This window comes from Phacochoerus africanus, chromosome 15, assembly GCF_016906955.1.
Source record: "Phacochoerus africanus isolate WHEZ1 chromosome 15, ROS_Pafr_v1, whole genome shotgun sequence".
In the NCBI taxonomy this organism is placed as follows: domain Eukaryota; kingdom Metazoa; phylum Chordata; class Mammalia; order Artiodactyla; family Suidae; genus Phacochoerus; species Phacochoerus africanus.
The window spans coordinates 76,816,131-76,838,276 of record NC_062558.1 but is presented as its reverse complement, the minus strand read 5'-3'; the positions used below and the strand labels follow the sequence as shown (position 1 = coordinate 76,838,276).

Genomic DNA, 22,146 nt, shown 5'->3' with positions numbered 1-22,146 from the left:
AATAAGCAAACAAGTACATTTTGTGTTACTACCTTTGGGAACTTGTATCTTTTTCATGGCTGTCATTGGTAGAGGAAATTTCATCCAGCTGCTCTGGAAGGGGATGATGATTAAGAGCATGTTTTGTTATTCCTTTCCTATAAAAGAGAGAAAGAAAGTTATATTTCCTGTAAAGAAAAAATACATACTTTTCAGTAACCTACTTTTTGCTGTTCTGGAATTGTACTGTCCAATACAAGGCCATTAGCCACTAGCAGTTAAAATGCGGTCAGTTGGGAAGTTCCCATTATGGCTCAGTGGGTTAAGGACCCAACATAGTCTCTGTGAGGATGCAGGTTCAATCCCTGGCCTTACTCAGTGGGCCGCAGATGCGGCTCGGATCCGGTGTTCCCATGGCTGTGGTGTAAGCCTTAGCTTCAGCTCTGATTCGACCCCTAGTCTGGGAACTTCCATATACCACAAGTATGACCATAAAAAGAAAAAAAGAAAGAAAAAATGTGGTCAGTTGGAAATGAGATGTACTTTACGTGTAAAACACATAGGATTTCAAAGTCTTAGTACAATAAGAATGTACAATATATCATTATTTTATCCTGATTACATTTAAAATGATAATGTTTTGGATATATTTCGGTTAAGCAAAACATATTCCTAAAATTAATTCTACTGCAAATTGAAAATATAATGTAAAACCACACACCTATTAGAACAGATAAGATAAAATACGGTAATAATGCTCAATGCAGGTGAGGATATGGAGAAACTGGATGTCTCATCATTGCTGGTAGGAATATAAAATGGTATAGCCACTCTGGGATAGTTTCATATTTTCTTATAAAACTAAACACATGGGAGTTCCCGTCGTGGCGCAGTGGTTAACAAATCTGACTAGGAACCATGAGGCTGCGGGTTCGGTCCCTGCCCTTGCTCAGTGGGTTAAGGATCCGGCGTTGCCATGAGCTGTGGTGTAGGTTGCAGACGCGGCTCGGATCCCGCGTTGCTGTGGCTCTGGCGTAGGCTGGTGGCTACAGCTCCGATTGGACCCCTAGCCTGGGAACCTCCATATGCCGCGGGAGCGGCCCAAGAAATAGCAAAAAGACAAAAAAAAACAAAAAACTAAACACATGCATTTATCATAAGACCTAGCCATTGAACTCTTGGGCATTGACCAAAGAAATGAAAATTTCTGTTCACAAAGAAATCTGTACACAAATGTTCACAGCAGCTTTATAATTGAAAAAGAAAATTGGAACTGAAATGTCCTTTGATGAGTGAATGATTAAACTTTGGTCTATCCATCCAATGGAATGTGATTCATCAATAAAAAGGAATGAACCGATACATGCAACAATGTGGATGGATTTCAAGGATGTCATACTTAGTGAAAAAAAGCCAACCTCAAAAGGTTAAAAATACTCTATGATTCCTTTTATTTATTTTTTGGCTGCACCCTTGGCATGCATGAGTTCCCAGGCCAGGGATTGCACCCAAGCCACAGCAGTGACAACCTCAAATCCTTAACCACTAGCCACAAGGGGACTCCTATGATTCCATCCATATTACATTCACAAAACAATAGAGGTGGAAAAAAGACCGGTGGTTCCCAGGACATGGAGAGAGAACTGATGTGACTATAAAGGGATGCATGAGAATTTTTCTTGGTGATAATCAAACAGCTCTCTATATTGTTTTTGTTTGTTTTTGGCTGCACCTACAGCATGCAGAAGTTCTCCGGTCAAGGACTGAACTTGAGTCGCTGCATTACAGTGCTGGATCCTTAACCACAAGGAAACTCCTGAAATTATACTATAGTTACATAAGTTATCTTCATTTGGGGAAGCTGGGTAGAGGGTTTCATGGGACTCTATTTTTTGTGACTACCTGTGAGTCTGTACTTATTTCAAAATAAAAAGGTAAAAAAGTTAATTCCACCTGTTTATACTATTTTTTAAAGTGACTACCTGAAAATTTTAAATTATATATATGGCTTGTATTATATTTCCATCGGACAGTACTGTTCCAGAGAGTTCAACATGTACCTTAGAATAAACTTTAGGGTCAATTATTATTGGTTCCAATCCTAACCATCTACAGTAGATTTTCCTTCCCCACAAAATCCTACAGTCAAATAACAAGATAGGTTAAACAGAGTTACATAGGTTTCTTTATGAGAAGTCTTCATAGGGCTTTTAATATGCAGAAATATATTTTACATCTAATACTCTTATTTCAGCTAAGGAATGTGAGGCACAGAGGCATGAGGTAACCAGCTTAAGGTCATATGGCTAGTTAAGAGATGGAGCCAGGATTCAAATCCAAGTAGTCTGTCTGAGATTTCTCAGAATAAATGAATAGTTTTGAGATTTTAGTGAATTGTATCATTTTTATATTTATAGATAAAGATAAAGACCCAGTCAGCAGAGCTTGTATTTTAAATTCTTTCTCAGATGGTGGGGATGGCATTGTGCAGGGATATATTTCTCCTTCTCTCATTCAATGATATTACAACCAAAAACTTGCCTTTGAGACAGTGGTGTGGATCAGAAATGTGGATTCCAGCTATGGAATAGAAACTTCAGACATATTTTAGTCTGTCAGAAAAATCTGGTTATAAAGTGACAATTAGATAATACCAAAGAAATATATACAAGAAAATGACTAATTTCTAGGAATGTATAATGAAGTATATAGGGTAAATGACAGTGTCTGGAGTTTTCCTTCCATATTTCACAGATGACAGAGAGGCTGGAAAAAAGATAAAGATGAAAGAAGAAGGAAATATATTAAAATTCTAACAACTGTTGAATGTAGGTGACGGTTATGTCATTGTATTATTCATTATACATTTATGCTTGAGATTTATTATTTTAAAAATGTTAAGATATATGCTGAAAATGACTTTTATTCCAAACTCTTTTCATCATCTATAATTTGGAGCCATCAGGGAGAAAACTAAAGTTACTTCTTCAAAGCAAATTATCAATTATAACACCTAAAATTAAAATTACTTAAAAAAATAAAATTACTTTTAATATACTCTCATTTAGATGCATATAATCTTCATCATCTCCACTATTCACATTATTTTGACACTTCTAGAGAATCATCTTTTGGGAGAGTTATCTTTAGTGAGTATCAAATCAATAATAGAGAACAAATAACACAATGATGGTCAATAATTCTGGCCCAGTAAGTGCCTATCAGTAATTTTTTCATGAAAGATATATTTTTTTTCACTTTCAGAATGGTCAGAATTAATTATAAAAGCAGATTTTTAGCTAACCCACATTTGCTTTATTGGGAAATGACTTTCTTCTTCCTAGTTTCTAAAAATCTTTATTATCTGAATTGCTTCTGTGTCCTGTTCTATTACTTAGTAGATAATAAGCCTCTGAAAGGCAAGGAAAGATCACAGACTGATTTTCTTTGTATGACTACTGCACCAAGTAAAGGTGGGAAGGAACAAGGAAATGACCATTTATTGAAGCCCTATTATATGTCAAGCCCTATGCCATCATTTTAGACATGCTTTTAGATAAAGTCTTATTCCTATGTTATAGAAATGAAGGCTCAAAAATTTAGTAATTTGCCTAAAATTCAGAAGGCTAGAAAAGAGTCTAACCAGAAACTCAGGTGTGACTGAAAATACCATAGCTGTTATTACCATATATAATTAATATTTAATTAATAAATGTATGGTTGCTAAAATTACATACCTTAGTGGAGAAAAACAACAAATGGGATTTGGGGTTAAAAAGCCCAAGCTCAAAAACCTATTGGTTATATAATCTTAAGATGTGTACCTTTCTGATACTTCCTCTGCTGAAAATTGAAGATGGTCATATCCATCTTAAAGATTAAGATGTGAAAGTTTCTGAAAGTGTAAAGCATTAATAAATGTATGACATTATCATTACTTCCTAAATTACAACACTTCACTAGGTTGTTCAAGCTGGAAATATCTGTTCTCTAAAGTCTCAAAAGCAAACCTGATCCTGAGGATTCTGACTCTTCAACGCAGAGGTGGGGAGACAGTATGTAATGGTTATGACCACAAACTTCAGAATCAGACTGATAACGGGTCTATACTTCAGCTCCATCACCACCTAGCTGTGTGATCTTTGGCACGATACAACCTTCAGATCTGGGATCTTTATCTTGTAGGAAGTACAAAATAAGAGTTCCTATCTGGTATCCTATTGATAGGATTAAGTAAGCTAATGCATGTAAGCGCTTCGAAGGGTGTTTGGCTTTAGACGTATTCAACTTTATTGTAGGACTCAGCTATTAATAACTTCACGAGTTGTTAGTGGCCATGGAAAGTGGGGCATGAAGCACAACGGAAACTACAAATGCCTTAGGAAACCCAGTTCCTGAGCCCCGGGAGTGCAGCCCAAGAGGGTCAAGTCCTGGGATTGCACTGATAACACGCTCTTAGCTGGAGATGGAGGTCTGGAGGGGCAACGTCCGGCAAGGCTAGGAGGAGAAAATTTCAAAGAATTTTTTCTTTCCCTCGCCATGGGAAAGGAAAAAGGAGCAAGGGACTGGTCAAGGAGGGTCCCCAGAGCGCCTGCGGCCCGCCACGGCTTCCCCCGGCCCCGGCTGGGTGGCTGGGCAGTCCACTCACAGCTCCAAGTTCTGAGGCACCGCCTTCCGTGTGTATCTGGAGATCATCCTCCTCTTCCTCCTCAGCCGCGGCCGGGGCGGCCAAGCCAGGGTGGGGGCCTCCGGGCCTGGCCCTCCCGCCAGCTCCGGCTCGGCCCCCTCCCGCCACCTTCCGGCCCCGTCACGCCCCGTCTCCTAGACTCCGGACCGCCACCACCCCAGGATCCCCACCTCTCCAGTCCTCTCCCCTCCCCGTTTCCCCGTGGGGGCGGAAGTGACGAACGCACAGGTGCAGCCGCCTAATACTCCCGCCGACACCTAGCAAAGGCGACGCTGGGAGTTCCGGAGCTGAGCCGGTTTCTGACTTAGTTTCCGCTGGCTTCAGGTCCTAGACAAGCGTGTGGATCCAGTCAGAGCCGGGCTTTGGCTGCTGCTGGCAGCCCACGAGGTAGGAGAGGAGGCTGAGGAAAGGTGCCACAGCAGGGACGTGAGGAAGAGGCCCAGGCTTTAGAACTGAAAGCGAAATTGGCTTCATTTTGTTGGATGAAGGAGGGACCCTTAGAGCGCTAGAAGCCAACTCCGGCCTCTGCTGCTTGGTTGCTTCTCCTGCCGTGCTCCCGGTTTCCTCATATGGAGTTAGTCTGAGTGATCTCAAGGTCCCTTCTAGTCCTGACACTAAATTCTTCATATTAAGGTGTGCTTGGCATTCTGGGGTGGGTGAGTATTTATTATCTGTCAATCTGGACTGTAGTGAGTGAGTGTCTGGATAGAAGATGCAAGTTCCTCTCGACTTAGTTTTATTAGTTCCTTGGAAAACCAAATAAGCCTGAAAATCGAATCACAGCCTTAAAGTGGACCATCCAGTGCAATATCTTTCTTTAACAAGCCTCACCTGGCAGCAATAGTAAGCTAGTACTTTTGTTTGTAAGGGAAATCCTTAGAAAACAGTTATTTATACCCTCTGAGAGCTGAAAAGGGGCGGAGGGCGGTGGTTTGGGACGGGTTGTTGTAGGATCAAGAGCCATGGGCAGATTATTTTGGGGTGAAATGATAGGATATAAATGTTTTGTAGTTTTGAATTCACCCATGCTGTACAAGGGGAAAGATTTAAATTCTGCAGAGTAAGGGAGATTACTCTTAAGAGTGTTTAAACAATAAAAATTTAGGGAAGGAGAAGTTCCCTGGTGGCTCAGGAGGTTAAATACAGCTGTGTCATGGGTTCAGTCACTGGCCTGGGAACTTATGCATGCTACAGGCATGGCAGAAAGGAAGGAACGAACGAGCGAAAAGAAAGAAAGAAAGAAAAGAGAGAGAGAGAGGGAGAAGGGGATGAAGGGAGGAAAGTAGAGACGGATTTTAGAAATGATAAAATAACATTCTCATTCTACAATTAGGGGGAAGCCCCAGAAAGAGAAAATGAAATGTCCAGAATGACACAACTAGGACCAGTGGCAGAACTGGAATTTTTGTCAGTATTTCAAGAGATGTTATTGCATTGTTTCTGACCATGTGTTACATGCACCACTATTAGTGCAAAGCAAACATTTTTTATTTCATTTTTACACGCTTATTAACTTGGGAATGCAGTACTAGATTTCCATTTACTGTATTGTATCAAAAGTTGCTTTCATATAATTTTAAGTATAAAAATGTCATTGAAAGAATTTTAATTAAATGCTATAATTGGTATGTGGTCAAGGCAAAAATCATGATGATTGTATGTGGATAACTGAATTTTGGAAAACAACATTAATGGAATTGCCTAGAATAGTTCAAGGAATGGGATATTACTTCTGCATTATTTTGTATGGTTTATATTATTGCCACTTTAAATGTAGCTTTCAAAGAAGAATGGAGGAAAATATGAAGCTTGCTACAGTGGAAGATACTGTAGAGTACCGCCTGTTCCTGATATCGGATGAACTAAGGGACCCAGAAAAACACAGAGAGATTCTTCAAAATTATATTGAGATGATAATGACCCAGTTTGCACCTATGCTGGTCCCCTATATCTGGCAGAATCAGCCTTTCAATCTCAAATATAAACCTGGGAAAGGTGAGGCTCTTTCGCTTATTTTGATTGGATATGTGTGATTTTTTTAATGTCATTCTAACAACAGTGATGTATGATATTCATATTTCATTCAGTGTTGTCAGAAGATTTAGAGCCTGAACTTTTTAGATTAGTGATATTTGCCTATATTCAGTTAAGCCCTTGAACTGAAAAAAAAACTTTTTAAAATTAATATTGATGAAAACTAATAGTCATTACCTTAGGAACTAATATATACTCAATATTAATTAGCCATGGTTCTTCGTTTGAAATTTAATTACTTAATTATGCCATAATGTATCTAGTTACCTATACTAAACAGGTTCAAGCATGTGGCTTCCTTAACCGTAGTTCTTTTAGCTGTTACTCTGTATTCCTCAGTCTTGACAGTGTGTGTATTAGGTTGCCTTATTTCACGTAGTTATTTTAGTGAGGATCTAAGAGTGGCTCTGCCTGGGATTTACCACTGTGGCACAATGGGATTGGTGGTGTTTCTGGAGTGGTGGGGCGAAGTTTCAGTGCCCAGCCTGGCACAGTGGGGAAGTGCTGCTGCTGAAGCTGTGGCATAGGTCACAGCTGTGGCTCACATCTGATCCCAGGTCCAAGAACTCCATATGCTGCTGTGCGTCCAAAAAAGAAAATAAATAAATAAATAAACATTTTTTAAAAGTTTAAAAAAATTAGAGTGGCTCTGCCTGGCTGCTAAAGAGAAATAATTGAACTAAATGACCATTATCGGCCCACTCAGAATTATTTTGAGTTTCCTTCACTGATTTCCTGTGTTGTCAGTGCTTGAGATCTGACCTCTGGCCCAATAGGGCATTTTGCCCTGTCATTTCTTATAACTTCACTAAAAATGAATTATGGAGAGGTGACCAAGGCTCTACTCATGCAGCGACTTATGTAGGGTCTTGTTTCAGATCTGACGTCTTATACTGTCCTTCTGGCTCTTAATTTAGTGCATATGTGCTTATTTTTTGGTTAGCAGTTGCTGGATGTCTTCCCTGCTGTTAATTTTATTGAACTCCTATTCACAGAAACACGTGATATTTACTGGCAAGAATATTGTCACATTAGCACTGCACATCCAAAACCAATTCCTTATATTTTTTTCTAGAAAATTATTTTTACAGGGTTTTCTTATCTTGCTTAATGGCATTACTATCCATGTAGCTGTCAAGCTCATTAGTAATTCAAAATCATACTCAACTACTGACTTCACTCTATTCAGTCAGGCGCTAAAGCTCAAATCCTCATGTTATTACTCCTCAAATATGGCTCCTTTTATACACCTGGTTACAGTCTAGACCCTCCGTAGATCTGAAAGACTGCGGTGGTCACCTAACTTCTTTGGTTCCAGTGTCTCCAGTTCCTGACACTGTTGCCAGTTACCTTGTAAAACATCAATTTGATTATGTCACTGTCCTGCCTAATACCCATTAACAGTTCTGCATTGCTTCTGGATGAAATTCAAATTGAAGTTTAATATGTAAGGTAGATAAAATAGACACTCTAATTTGAACTTTTCTAGTTGAAGAAGCTTGGGAGATCTGGAGTAGGGAGAGGAATTGGTTGGGCTGCTCTTCCCACCTATTTTGTTTTTGCTTTTTTGCCATGGCGGCTCTTGAGACACTCCACAGTACCCTTGTTTGACCTTCATTCTGTTGATATGGTATATTACATTGGTTGGTTTTCATATGTCAAATCATCCTTGCATTCCAGGAATAAATCCCAATTGGTCATGGTGTATCTTTTCAATGTGTTGTTGAATTCATATTGCTAGTGTTTTGTGAGGATTTCTGCATCATTATTCATCAGAGGTATTGGTCTGTAGTTTTCTTGGTTTTTGTCTGGCTTTATTTTTTTTTAATTACTCAATGAATATTATTACATTTATAATCGTACAACAGTCATCACAACAAAATTTTATAGCATTTCCATCCCAAACCCTCAGTGCATCCCCCACCCTCCAACCTCATTTGGAAACCATAATTTTTTCAAAGTCTGTGAGTCAGTATCTCTTCTATAAAGAAGTTCATTGTGTCCTTTTTTTAGATTCCACATGTAAGTGATAGCATTTGATGTTTGTGTCTCATTGACTGACTTCACTTAGCATGATAATTTCTAGGTTCATCCATGTTTCTGCAAATGCTGTTATTTCTTTCCTTTTAATGGGTGAGTAATATTTCTGTTGTGCAGATGTACCACATCTACTTTTCTTTTTCTTTTTTTTTTAAGGATTTTTTTTTCCATTATAGCTAATTTACAGTGTTCTGTCAGTATTCTGCTGCACAGCATGGTGACACAGTTACACATACATGTATACATTCTTTTTTCTCACATTATTATATTCCATCACAAGTGACCAGACATAGTTCCCAGTGTATACAGCAGGATCCCATTGTTTATGCATTCCAAAGGCTATAGTTTGCATCTATTAACCCAAAATTCCCAGACCCTCCTACTCCCTCTCCCTTGCTCTTGGCAACCACAAGTTGGTTCTCCATGTCCATGATTTTTTTCCTGTAGAGAGTTTCATTTGTGCCATATATTAGATACCAGATATAAGTGATATCATATGGTATTTGTCTTTCTGACTTACTTCACTCAGTATGAGAGTCTTTAGTTCCATCCATGTTGCTGCAAATGGCATTATTTTGTTCTTTTTATAGCCGAGTAGTATTCCATTGTGTAATATACCACATCTTCTTTATCACCTCCTCTGTCATGGACATTTAGGTTGTTTCCATGTCTTCACTACTGTATGTAGTGCTGCAGTGAACACTGGCATACATGTGTCTTTGCGAGTCACGGTTTTCTCTGGATAGATGCCCAGGAGTGGAATTGCTAGGTCAAATGGTAGTTCTATTTTTAGTTTTCTGAGGAATCTCCATACTGTTTTCTACAGTGGTTGCACCAATTTACAACCCCACCAACAGTGTAATAGGGTTCCTTTTTCTCCACACCCTCTCCAGCACTGATTGTTTGTAGACTTTTTGATGATGGCCATTCTGGCTGGTGTAAGGTGGTACCTCATCGTGGTTTGGATTTGCATTTCTCTAATGATGAGTGATGTTGAACATCTTTTCATGTGTGTTTTGGCCATCCATATGTCTTCTTTGGAGACTTGTCTGTTGAGATCTTCTGCCCATTTTTTGATGGGGTTGTTTGTTTTTTTGGTATGGAGCTGCAAAAGGTGTATATACATTTTGGAGATTAATCCTTTTGTCAGTTGATTTATTTGCAAAGATTTTCTCCCATTCTGTGGGTTGTCTTTTCATTTTGTTTAAGGTTTCCTTTTCTGTGCAGAAACTTTTAAGTTTAAATAAGTCCCATTTGTTTATTTTTGTTTTTACTGTCATTACTCTTAAGAGGTGGATCTGAGAAGATGTTGCTGTCATTTATGTCAGAGAGTGTTTGGCCTATGTTTTCCTCTAAGAGGTTTATGGTGTCTGGTCTTATATCTAGGTCTTTAATCCATTTTGAGTTTATTTTTGTGTATGGTGTCAGGGAGTGTTCTAATTTCATTCTTTTCCATGTGGCTGTCCAGTTTTCCCAGCACCACGTATTGAACAAGCTGTCTTTTCTCCATTGTATATTCTTGCCTCCTTTGTCATAAATGAGCTGACTGTAGGTGCATGGGTTGAATTCTGGGCTTTCTATCCTGTTCCACTGACCTATATTTCTGTCTTTGTGCCAGTACCATACGGTTTTGATGACTGTTGCTTTGTAGTATAGTCTGAGGTCAGGGAGCCTGATTCCTCCAGCCCCATTTTTCTTTTTCAGGATGGCTTTGGCTATTCTGGGTCTTTTGTGCTTCCAAACAAACTTTATAATATTTTGTTCGAGTTCTGTGAAAAATGTCCTTGGTAATTTGATAGGGATTGCATTGAGTCTGTAGATTGCCTTGTGTAGTACAGTCATTTTGATAATATTAACTCTTCCAATCCACGAGCATGGTATGTCTTTCCATCTATTTGTGTCATTTTTGGTTTCTTTCATCAGTGTCTTATAGTTTTCAGAGTACACGTCTTTTGTCTCTTTAGGTAGGTTTACTCCTAGGTTATTTTATTCTTTTGGATGCAGTGGTAAACGGGATTGCTTCCCTAATTTCTCTTTCTGATCTTTCATCGTTAGTATATAGAAGTGCCGTCGATTTCTGTGTATTAATTTTGTATCCTGCGACTTTGCCAAATTCATGGATGAGTTCTAACAGTTTTCTGGTAGAGTCTTTAGGATTTTCTAGGTATAATGTCATGTCATCTGCAAGTAGGGATAGTTTTACTTCTTCCTTTCCAATATGGATGGCTTTGATTTCTTTTACTTCTCTGCTTGCTGTGGCTAGGACTTCCAAAACTATGTTGAAGAGTAGTGGTGAGAGTGGACATCCTTGTCTAGTTCCTGATCTCAGCAGGAATTCTGTCAGCTTTTCACCATTGAGAATGATGTTCGCTGTGAGTTTGTCATATATGGCCTTTATTATGTTGAGGTAGGTTCCCTCTATGCCTGCTTTCTGAAGGGTTTTTATCAGAAATGGGTGTTGGATTTTGTCAAAGGCTTTTTCTGCATCTATTGAGAGGATCATATGGTTTTTATTCTTTAGTTTTTTAATGTGGTGTATCACACTGATTGATTTGCAGATTTTGAAGAATCCTTGCATCCCTGGGATAAATCCCACTCGATCATGATATACAATCCCTTTAATGTATTGTTGGATGCAGTTTGCTAGTATTTTGTTGAGGATTTTTGCATCGATGTTCATCAGTGAAATTGGCCTGTAGTTTTCTTTTTTTGTGGTATCTTTGTCTGGTTTTGGTATCAGAGTGATGGTGGCCTCATAGAATGATTTCGGGAATGTTCCTTCCTCTGAAATTTTTTGGAGTAGTTTCAGAAGGATAGGTGTTAGCGCTTCCCTAAATGTTTGATAGAATTTGCCTGTGAAGCCACCTGGTCCTGGACTTTTGTTTGTTGGAAGTTTTTTAATCGCAGTTTCAATTTCAGTTCTTGTGTTTGGTCCATTCATCTGTTCTATTTCATCTTGGTTTAGTCTTGAAAGATTGTATTTTTCTAAGAATTTGTCCATTCCTTCTGGGTTTTCCTTTTTATTGGCATATAGTTGCATATAGTAGTCTCTTATGATTCTTTGCATTTCTGTGATGTCCGTTTTTACTTCTCCTTTTTCATTTCTACTTTTATTGATTTGAGTCCTGTCTCTTTTTTTCTTGATAAGTCTGGCTAAGGGTTTATCAATTTTGTGGATCTTTTCAAAGAACCAGTTTTTATTTTCATTAATCTTTTCTATGGTTTTCTTCATTGCTATTTCATTGATTTCTGCTCTGATCTTTATGATGTCATTCCTTCTGCTAACTTCAGGTCTTGTCTGTTCTTCTCTCTCTCTCTGCTTTAGATATAAAATTAGGTTGTTTATTGGAGCTTTTTCTTGTTTTGTGAGGTGGGCTTGTATTGCTATAAACTTTCCTCTTAGAACAGCTTTTGCTGCATCCCATAGGTTTTGGAGGGTTGTATCTTTGCTGTCGTTTGCTTCTAGGTATTTTTTAATTTCCTCTTTGATTTCCTCAGTGATCCATTGGATGCTTAGTAGCATGTTGTTTAGTCTCCACGTGTTTGTGTTTTTTGCAGTTTTTTTCTTGTTGATTTCCAATCGTATAGCATTGTGGTCAGAAAAGATGCTTGATATGATTTCAGTTTTCTTAAAGTTACCAAGGCTTGATTTGTAGCCCAGGATGTGATCAATTTTAGAGAATGTTCCATGTGCACTTGAGAAGAATGTGTATTCTGTTGCTTTTGGATGGAATGTCCTATAAATATCTATCAAGTCCATCTGGCTTCATTCAGGGCCTGTGTTTCCTTATTGATTTTCTGTCTAGATGATCTGTCCTTTGCTATAAGTGGGGTGTTAAAGTTCCCCACTATTATTGTGTTATTGTTGATTTCTCCTTTTAGGTTGTTAGGAGTTGCCTATGTCATAGTGATTCTATATTGGGTGCATAAATATTTAAAATTGTTATATCTTCTTCTTGAACTGATCCTTTGAGCATTATGTAGTGTCCTTCCTTGTCTGTTAAAATATTCTTCATTTTAAGGTCTATTTTCTCTGATATGAGTATTGCTTCTCCAGGTTTCTTTTGATCCCATTTGCGTGGAATATATTTTCCATCCTCTCATTTTCAACTTGTATGTGTCCCTAGCAGTGAAGTGGGTCTCTTAAAAACAGCATATGTGTGTGTGTGTGTGTGTGTTTGTGTGTGTGTGTGTGTGTGTGTGTCTTGTTTTTGTGTCCATTCAGCCAGTCTGTGTCTTTTGGTTTGGGCATTTAGTCCATTTACATTTAAGGTAATTATTGATATATATGTTCTGATTGCTGTTTTATTAACTGTTTTGGATTTGTTTTTGTTGCTCTTTTTTCTTCCCGTCTTCTCTTGTTCTCTCCCCTTGTGATTGATGATTATCTTTAGTGTTGTATTTGAGTTGATTTTTCATATTTGTTTGTGAATCAATTGTAGATTTTTGGTTTGCAGTTGCCCTGAAGTTTTGATATAGGAGTCTATATACGTGATTGTTTTAAGTCATTGGTCTCTTAATTGCAAGTGCATCTCCAGTGTCCTGCATTTGTACCCTCCTCTTCTCACGATTTTTGATTTTGGTAGCATAATTGTGCGTGGATGATTTCCTATCTTTACTGTATACATGCCTTTACTGGTGAGCCTTGTCATTTGTGGTATTTTTGTTTCCTGTTACAGCCTTTTCTTTTCTGCCTAGAGAAGTTCCTTTAGTATTTGTCGTAAAGCTGGTTTAGTGTTGCTGAATTCTCTTAGCTTTTGCTTATCTGTGAAGCTTTTTTTTTTTTGTCTTTTTGTCTTTTTGCCATTTCTTGGGCCGCTCCCGCAGCATATGGAGGTTCCCAGGCTAGAGGTCGAATCAGAGCTGTAGCCACTGGCCTACACCAGAGCCACAGCAACGCGGGATCTGAGCCACATCTGCAACCTACACCACAGCTCACAGCAACGCCGGATCGTTAACCCACCGAGCAAGGGCAGGGACCGAACCCGCAACCTCATGGTTCCTAGTCGGATTCGTTAACCACTGCGCCACGACGGAAACTCCTGTGAAGCTTTTGATTTCTCCTTCAAATCTGAATGAGAGCCTTGCTGGGTAAAGTAATCTTGGTTGGAGGTTTTTTCCTTTCATCACATTAAGTATATCACACCAGTCCCTCTGACCTGCAGAGTTTCTGCTAAAAAATCTGCTGATAACTTTATCAGGGTTCCCTTGTATGTTATTTGCTTCTTTTCCCTAGCTGTTTTCAGTATATTCTCTTTGTCTTTAATTTTGGTCAGTTTGATTAATATGTGTCTTGGGGTGTTCCTCCTTGGGTTTACTTTATATGATACTCGTCATGCTACCTGGATTTAAGTGAGTGGGTTCCTTTCCCGTGTTAGGGAAGTTTTCAGCTATTATCTCTTTGAATATTTTTTCTGTCCCTTTCTCCCTCTCTTCTCCTTCTGGCATCTCTACGGATGTTGAGATACGGATGTTGGTGCATTTAACATTGTCCCAGAGTTCTCTGAGACTCTCTTCATTTCTTTTCAATCTTTTTTCTCTTTTCTGTTCTGCATCAGTGATTTCCACCTGTCTGTCTGCCACCTCACTTATTTGTTCTGCCTCCTGTATTTTGCTGTTGGTTGCTTCTAATGAATTTTTTTTTCAGTTATTGTATTTTACATCTCTGCTTGCCTAAGTTTTAAATCTTGTGTTCCTTTGCTCATTGTTTCCTGTAAATTATCAGTCTTTGCCTCCAGTTTATTACCAATGTCTTCCATCATCTTCAGCATCAACCATCTAAAGTCTTTTTCCTGGAGGCTGATAATCTCCAGATCACTTAGCTGTTAGGTGGGGCTGATTCCTATCTCTCTGGTGGGTGGGGCTTTGTCTCTGGGTGAGATTAGATGGGGCTGTGTGCCTGGGGGGTCTTTAGCCAGGCTGTTTACTGATGGTCAGGGCTGTGATCCCACCTGGATTGTTGTTTGGCCTGGGGCTTCTCAGCACTGATGGGAGGGGCCAGATTTTCCCAAAATGGCCACCTCCAGAGAAAGGCACGCTGCTGAATATCCCTGAGAGCTTTGCCTCCAATATCCTCCTCCTACAAGAAGCCACAGTCACCCCCTGTTTTCCCAGGAGATCCTCCAAGAACTGCAGTCAGATCTGACCCAGATTCCTATGGAGCCTTTGCTTTGCCCTGGAACCCAGTGCACATGAAAGTCTGTGTGTGCCTTTCAAGAATGGGGGTCTCTGTTTCCCCCAGTCCTGTGGAGCTCCTGCACACAAGCCCCACTGGCTTTCAATGCCAGATGCTCCGGGGGCTCTTTCTCCCTCTGCCAGAGCCCCATTTGTTGAGCTCAGAACTCTCACTCCTGTAGGTGAGTCTGTGTGATACAGTTACTTTCTGGTCTGTGGGCTTCCCATCCAGGAGGAATGGGATTGCTTATATTGTGTAATCGCCCCTCCTACCTCTTGATGTGGTCTCGTGTTTGTCTTCTGGAGTAAGATATATTTTTGAAAGTTTCCAGTCCATTTGGTTGAAGGTTGTTCAGCATTTGGTTGTAATTTTGTTGTTTTTATGAGGGAAGTTGAGCTCCAGTCCTTCTGTTCCGCCATCTTAATCCCATCTCCCTGTCTGGGTTAGTATTAGGGTAATGCTGGACTCAAATAAAAATAAATTTGAAAATGTTTCCTCCTCTTCAGTTTTATTTATAAGAGTTTGAGGAGGATTGATGTTAACTCTTTTTAAAATATTTGGTAGTGTTCTCCAATGAAGTCATCTAGTCCTGGGCTTTTTCTTTGTTGGGGAGTTTCTAATTATTAAATCACCTTCCTTAATAGTTGGAGATCTGTTCAGATTTTCTGTTTCTGCATGATCCAGTCTTGGATAGGTTGTATGTTTCCAGGATTTTGTGCATTTCTTTTAGGTTATCCAATGTGTTGGTGTACAATTGCTCTTAGTGTTCTCTTACAGGTTTTGGGGGTTTTTTTGTTTGTTTGTTTGTTTTTCATTTTTGTGGTGTCTGTGGCATGCAGAAGTTCCCAGGCCAGGGATCAAACCTGCATCACAGCAGTAACCTGAGCTGCTTCACTGACAATGCCCACTTCTCAACCTGCTGCAGTGCCCAGGAACTCCTCTTATCATCCATTTTATTTCTTTGGCATAGGTTGTAATATCCTCTCTGTCATTTCTGACTTTAGTTATTTGAGTCTTCTTTTTTTCATAGTCTAATTAATATTGTGTCAATGTTGTTGATTTTTTTTCAAAGTCTCTATTAAAGAAAAGCAAATAGCTTCCTGGGCTGCTGAGAGGGGGGAGAAGAGCCCCTCCCCCCATTTTTTGTTTTTGCTTTTTTGCCTTTTTAGGGCTGCACTCACAGCATATGGAAGTTCCCAGGCTAGGGGTCAAATCAGAGCTACAGCTGCTGGCCTACACCACAACCACAACAATGCAGGATCCACAACCACAACAATGTAGGATCTGCAGCCTACAGCTCAAGGCAATGCCAGATCCCCGACCAACTGAACAGGGAGGGATCAAACCCACGTCCTCATGGATACTAAGGATTCGTTTCTGCTGCACCACAAAGGGAACTCCCTTGTTGATCTTTTTAACAAACCATCTCAGTTTGGTTGATTTTTTCCTAGCATTTGTCTATTCTCTATTCTGCCCTAATCTTTATTATTTCCTTCCTCTAGCTTTGGGTTTAGTTTGTGCTTCTTTTTCTGGTTCCTTAAGGTGTAAAGTTAGGTTGTTGATTTGAAATTTTTGTTTTCATTTATGTCCATGCCTGTCAAAACTGTACCACAGCATTGACCCGGGATGCTGTAGTGACAGTGCCAGATCCTTAATGCTACAAGGGAACTCCTGAGATCTTTTCTAACTATAAACTTCCACTTAGTACTGCTTTCGTTGTTTCCCATGTGTTTCGTATGTTTTATTTTTGTTTTCATCTGTCTGAGGATATTTTCTGATTTTCCTTGTGATTTCTTCTTTGACTCATTGGCTATTTGAGTATATTGTTTAAGTTATACATATTTTTGAATAACGCACTTGTTTGAAAATTTCCACTGATGCTCCCAGAGTACTCTGTTGTCTGTCATTGCTCTTTGCACATATTGTTCTCTCTTTCTGAAAGTCTACTTCTGGTCATTCCTCTAGATGAGTATAGCTTAGTATTACATACACCAAGGAATATGTGAGCATAAAGTATACCTCTGCTCGTCATCTTGGTTTGAGATACTTGGTTGTCTGTATCCTATTATCTTGACCCTAAGCTCCTCAAGAGTAGGCTTCTTACATCCTGGTTAGGATTGCAGCCTCAGCTCCTAGTATAGTCCCTAGAGCATAGTCAGTCAATAAATGTATGTTTAATTGAATGATTATTTGTATATTTATTTTAACTGACAAATTTATTTGGTTTATATAATCTCTTTTCTTTTGTTTTTAGGAGGTGTTCCTGCTCATATGTTTGGCATGACAAAGTTTGGGGATAACATTGAGGATGAATGGTTTATTGTTTATATAGTAAAGCAAATTACAAAGGAATTTCCAGAGTTAGTAGCAAGGTATTGTAGTTATTTAAATAATTTTAAAAGAATTAGGGAGTTCCCATTGTGGCACAGTGGAAATGAATCTGACCAGGAACCATGAGGTGGTGGGTTCAATCCCTGGCCTTGATCAGTGGGTTAAGGATCTGATATTGCTGTGAGCTGTGGTGTAGGTCACAGATGCGGCTCGGATCCTGTGTTGCTGTGTCTGTGGCGTAGGCCGGCAGCTACAGCTCCGATTGAACCCCCTAGCCTGGGAATCTTCATATTGCTGCAGGTGCAGCCCTAAAAAAAAAAAAAAAAAAAAAAGGAATTATGTTATTGAAACTGACTATATTTTTATCCCTTTAGTAATTTTTTTTGTAGTCTGGTGGAAATTGTACAAATTTGGGACATGACTTCTGTGTTTTCTTCCTTCTCTCTTGTGACTTCCTTTTCTTGAGGAAAAATTTAGCTATCATTTGAGAGTTCAACTTGCAAAACATTTCAAACAAAACCTTCCTATTTTAGGTTTTCCCTTTTTAAAATTCTTATTATGAAAGTTCAAATACACCATCAAATTTCTTGTGGGTCTTTAATATATATTTCACAGATTTCTTTACTATATCTTCCCCTCTTAGACCATAGCTATACTTTTTTGAGGAACCATACACAGAAGAGATTTAAAGAAATAACAGTGAACAATTATATAAATAGGAAGCAAAGTAGGTAATAATGCATTCTAGTTCAGTTTAAATTGGGAATAGAGAATTCTCTGTAATTCCCAAGTTATACCAGCAGAGGGCATTTCGCCCATGTCTGAGTTTTTCTCATCAACTGCCTAAATTTTGGTCTTCTACCCACCCAGTCTTTTCCCCAGCAGAGCAAAAACAAAAACCACCACCACAACAACTTTGAAAACTTGTTATTATATCAAATTTTCAAACATACTAGAATAAACCCTCATGTACCTATCACCCAGCTTCAATAATTATCAACTCCTAAATCCTGGTGATTGTTATTTCATTTACTTCCTTCCCCTACTCTCCTATCACATAGCTGAATTATTTTAAAGCAAATATCCAGTACTCTACCATTTGATCTTTAAATACTTCAGGATGTATATCTAAGAGATAAGAACCCACACACTACTGTTAACCACACCTAAAAATAAGGTGTAATGATTTCTTTCTTTTTTTTTTGTCTTTTTTTCTTTTTGCCATTTCTTGGGCCGCTCCCTCGGCATACAGAGGTTCCCAGGCTAGGGGTCCAATTGGAGCTGTAGCCGCCGGCCTATGCCAGGGCCACAGCAACACGGGATCCGAGCCGCATCTGCAACCTACACGACAGCTCACGGCAACACCGGATCCTTAACCCACTGAGCAAGGGCAGGGACCAAACCCGCAACCTCATGGTTCCTAGTCGGATTTGTTAATCACTGCGCCACGACGGGAACTCCATGATTTCTTAATAAAATTTCAGAATTTTAAATGAACACACACAGAAACTTTAGTTTCTATCTTCACAAGGATATTAAGGAGGGGGCAATACTTTTCATGTGCTGATTCTCATATTTATATATATAAAATGATACATACACATTGGACTTCTAAAGCTCTTTAATAAGCATCTACTGTCTTGACACTTAAATTAGAAAAAGGAAGAAGCTTTTCCTCTATGTCTCTGCCAGATTAATACTCCTAAAATAGGGCTCTTACTATTTTAGGGTTAGGGTTAGGGTTACTTCCTACTCTAAAAATGTTTCATTCTTTTTATCTATAAAACTAAACCCATTCTCGTTGTTTCTGCCAACATTTAAAGCTCTTCACAAAATGATATAACTGTGCTTTTCTAATCTTTTTCTTTACTAGTTGTCAGTCTTTAAATTGCCACCTCCAAGGTTTTGCTTATGGTTTTCCCTCTCCCAAGAACCTTTTTCTCTGTATATCTCCACCCATTAAAGGTGGAAAAAAATCTAGAACAGTATATATAATATTCTACCTTTTGTGTGATGAGAGGAGAAAAAAGAATTTATGTTCCTACTGACTAAACTACACGTAAGTGAACTCTAGAAGGACAAATAAGAGATAACGGTGGGGGATTGGCATATAGATAGAAAAGTAGGAAGGAGATTTTTCATTGTTTAACTTTGAGTGTATTTTTTAAAAGCTTTAACAATGTGACTGACTGTATCACCTATTCAGAAATTTAAATTTTTAAAAAGTGATGCAATCATAGTCTTAAAGTCTCCTTCAGTGCTGTATGGTATCTTAAACATTTGCTTTATTATAGACATCTACACATGGTACATACTCATGTATTTACCAGGCTGAAGGAGAAAATGTATGAGAACAAATCTGTTCTGATTATTAGCAAATGTGCTTTTTTGAATACAAAGTTGGAACTTCTTTTTGCATTAGGATTGAAGACAATGATGGTGAATTCTTGTTAATAGAAGCTGCTGACTTTCTGCCTAAATGGTTAGATCCTGATAATAGTGCCAATAGGGTAAGTATATCCAAGTTTGGAAAATTTGCAGAGGTGACTTGAGTTGCAGCATTTTTTACATGTACCTAGAGTTTGTCAGCGCCTAGTACAAAAACTAAAAGATATCATTTTGTAGGTGTTTTTCCACCATGGTGAGTTGTGCATTATTCCTGCACCAAAGCACCCTGGAGAAATATCCTGGTTACCCACTGCACCCCCTACAATGTTACAAGCATTGAATATAATCTCAACACACCCAGAAAAAATTTTGGCTTCAGAATCTATAAGAGCTGCTGTGAATAAACGCATCAAAGGGTAAGAAAATTAACACTTTCTTTGTTAGTCAAGGAGGCTTTTGATTTAGTGTAGCTCAAGTATTTCATTGAATCTAAAATTTCTTTCACCAGATTAATGCTGATTTTCATTGTCTTTGTCCTTCATGAAATTGACCAACAAATTTATGTGTTTTATGTGTACAAAAAAACAGATGTATCAGAGTTCCTTGGTGATTAGTGGGTTAAGGATCCAGTATTGTCACTGCTGCCACTTAGGTTGCTGATGTGCCAAGGGTTTGATCCCTGGCCCCAGAACTTATGCTTGCCGCAGATACAGCTGAAAAAAAACAAAACAAAACAAAAAATAAAAACAAAACACATATATCTTTTAATTCCCGTTTAGAATATTTTTGCATTTATTTACCTTAGATATTGTACCTAAGTATTATGTACATATACATAGGTAGAAATTTTCAGACCTTTAGAAATGAAAACCTAAGCGCGCACAATGTGTTCAGGCTGTTTTTGTGGATCTCGGTGTATGTATGGGATTCTTTGACCTACGTGGTGGCTTAGGCTCTATTCAGAAGCGAATGCCTAGTCTAGTACTGTATTTGATCAGCCATTCAAATTTGAGTACCTGTTAAATGTTTTTTAGTTTTGGTAAACTTTGACCTTTTTTTTTTTTTTCCTTTTTAGGGCCATACCTATGGCATATGGAAGTTCCCAGGCTAGGGGTCAAATCAGCGCTGCAGCTGCTCTTGTGGCAATGCTGGATCCCTAACCCACTGAGCAAAGCCAGGGATCAAACCCACATCCTCATGGATACTAGTCAGGTTCTTAACATGCTGAGCCACAGTGGGAACTCCCTGTACCATTTTTTTAGGAGAATTAAATCTGATGTTATTTCCAAAAAATAGTCGTCGCATTTTCGTTTTGTTTTTATTGGATCACCTTCATCCTTTTACTTTATTTTCCATTTCTTTCCACTTTTTCTCTTTACATCTCATCATCTTTTAGTATATACAGTAAAAGATACTGCAGTCTTTAGTGTATGGTTATTAACTGTGAAATGATATTCAGATTTTTAAATTCAGGAAAACACAAGTCTTTTAGTGTATACAGTAAAAGATTCTGCAGTCTTTAGTGTATACAGTATCTTCATCTTCACTTTTCTTTTTTCTTTTTTTTTTTTTTGTTGTTGTTGTTGTCGTTGCTATTTCTTGGGCCGCTCCCGCAGCATATGGAGGTTCCCAGGCTAGGGGTCCAATCGGAGCTGTAGCCACCAGCCTACGCCAGAGCCACAGCAACTTGGGATCCGAGCCGCGTCTGCAACCTACTCCACAGCTCACGGCAACGCCGGATTGTTAACCCACTGAGCAAGGGCAGGGACCGAACCCGCAACCTCATGGTTCCTAGTCGGATTTGTTAACCACTGCGCCACGACGGGAACTCCTCATCTTCACTTTTCTTATCACTCTTTCCATCTCACTCTTGACGAACCAAGATAAGATACAATGTCAAGGGGGAAATAATTGATATAAGAATCCTAGATATTTACATGTCGTAAAATAAAAATAATTATGTTACCTATCACAGATACCCAGAAAAAATTAAAGCCTCCCTTCATCAAGCGCACTGCTTCCTTCCAGCCGGCATTGTAGCAGTGCTGAAGCAGCGCCCTAGATTGGTGGCTGCAGGAGTCCAGGCATTCTACCTGCGGGACCCTATTGACCTACAAGCCTGTCGTATTTTCAAGACATTCTTGCCTGAAACACGAGTAATGACATCGGTAATATAGCTCTCTTGGTTGTTTAGTTTCTTTCACTGGAAAGACAATTAGACATTGTTTTTATTGTTCACTAGGAAAGATTTTGAGTTTTGTTTCCCTGTAGCAAGTTAATACACATTTAAAAATTTTTTCTTTCCTCCCATCCAGGGGAGGAAGATTATAAGAGACCTGACTCCCTATTTTCTTTTTTGCTTTTTTATCAGGGCTGCATCTGCAGCATGTGGAAGTTCCCAGACTGGGGGTCAAATTGGAGCTGCAGCTGCCGGCCTATAAAACAGCCACAGCAACTCGGGCTTGGAGCCACGTCTGCAACCTACACCACAGCTCACAGCAACACCATATCC

At 39.0% G+C, this 22,146-nt stretch overlaps 3 protein-coding genes across 11 annotated transcripts in view; 2 read left to right on the top strand and 1 right to left on the bottom strand.

Moving 5' to 3' along the window:
• Nucleotides 1–1,926, top strand: part of DNAJC9 (DnaJ heat shock protein family (Hsp40) member C9) — a 78,462-nt gene extending 76,536 nt beyond the window's left edge. Inside the window, exon 6 of the mRNA XM_047760721.1 lies at nt 1,718–1,926. Within this exon, the coding sequence (XP_047616677.1) occupies nt 1,718–1,909 (192 nt within the window). The 3' untranslated portion in view covers nt 1,910–1,926. The remainder of the gene's footprint in view (nt 1–1,717) is intronic.
• FAM149B1 (family with sequence similarity 149 member B1) overlaps nt 1–4,856 on the bottom strand; it is a 72,738-nt gene extending 67,882 nt beyond the window's left edge. For 3 of the 5 annotated variants that reach the window (XM_047760716.1, XM_047760720.1, XM_047760717.1), the window contains exons 1-2: nt 4,628–4,855; nt 33–137 (exon numbers count right to left, since the gene is read on the bottom strand). In XM_047760716.1, coding sequence (XP_047616672.1) covers nt 33–137; nt 4,628–4,674 — 152 coding nt within the window. In that variant the 5' untranslated portion in view covers nt 4,675–4,855. Of the gene's footprint in view, nt 1–32; nt 138–4,627 lie in introns of all 5 variants that reach the window. The other 2 variants (XM_047760719.1, XM_047760718.1) reach the window with 2 other exon arrangements.
• Nucleotides 4,857–4,904: 48 nt separating this feature from the next.
• Nucleotides 4,905–22,146, top strand: part of ECD (ecdysoneless cell cycle regulator) — a 33,738-nt gene continuing 16,496 nt past the window's right edge. For 2 of the 5 annotated variants that reach the window (XM_047760715.1, XM_047760710.1), the window contains exons 1-6: nt 4,905–5,053; nt 6,444–6,661; nt 17,170–17,287; nt 19,669–19,756; nt 19,872–20,050; nt 21,610–21,802. In XM_047760715.1, the coding sequence (XP_047616671.1) occupies nt 6,457–6,661; nt 17,170–17,287; nt 19,669–19,756; nt 19,872–20,050; nt 21,610–21,802 (783 nt within the window). In that variant the 5' untranslated portion in view covers nt 4,905–5,053; nt 6,444–6,456. Of the gene's footprint in view, nt 5,323–5,368; nt 5,510–6,443; nt 6,662–17,169; nt 17,288–19,668; nt 19,757–19,871; nt 20,051–21,609; nt 21,803–22,146 lie in introns of those variants that run through there. The other 3 variants (XM_047760713.1, XM_047760712.1, XM_047760714.1) reach the window with 3 other exon arrangements.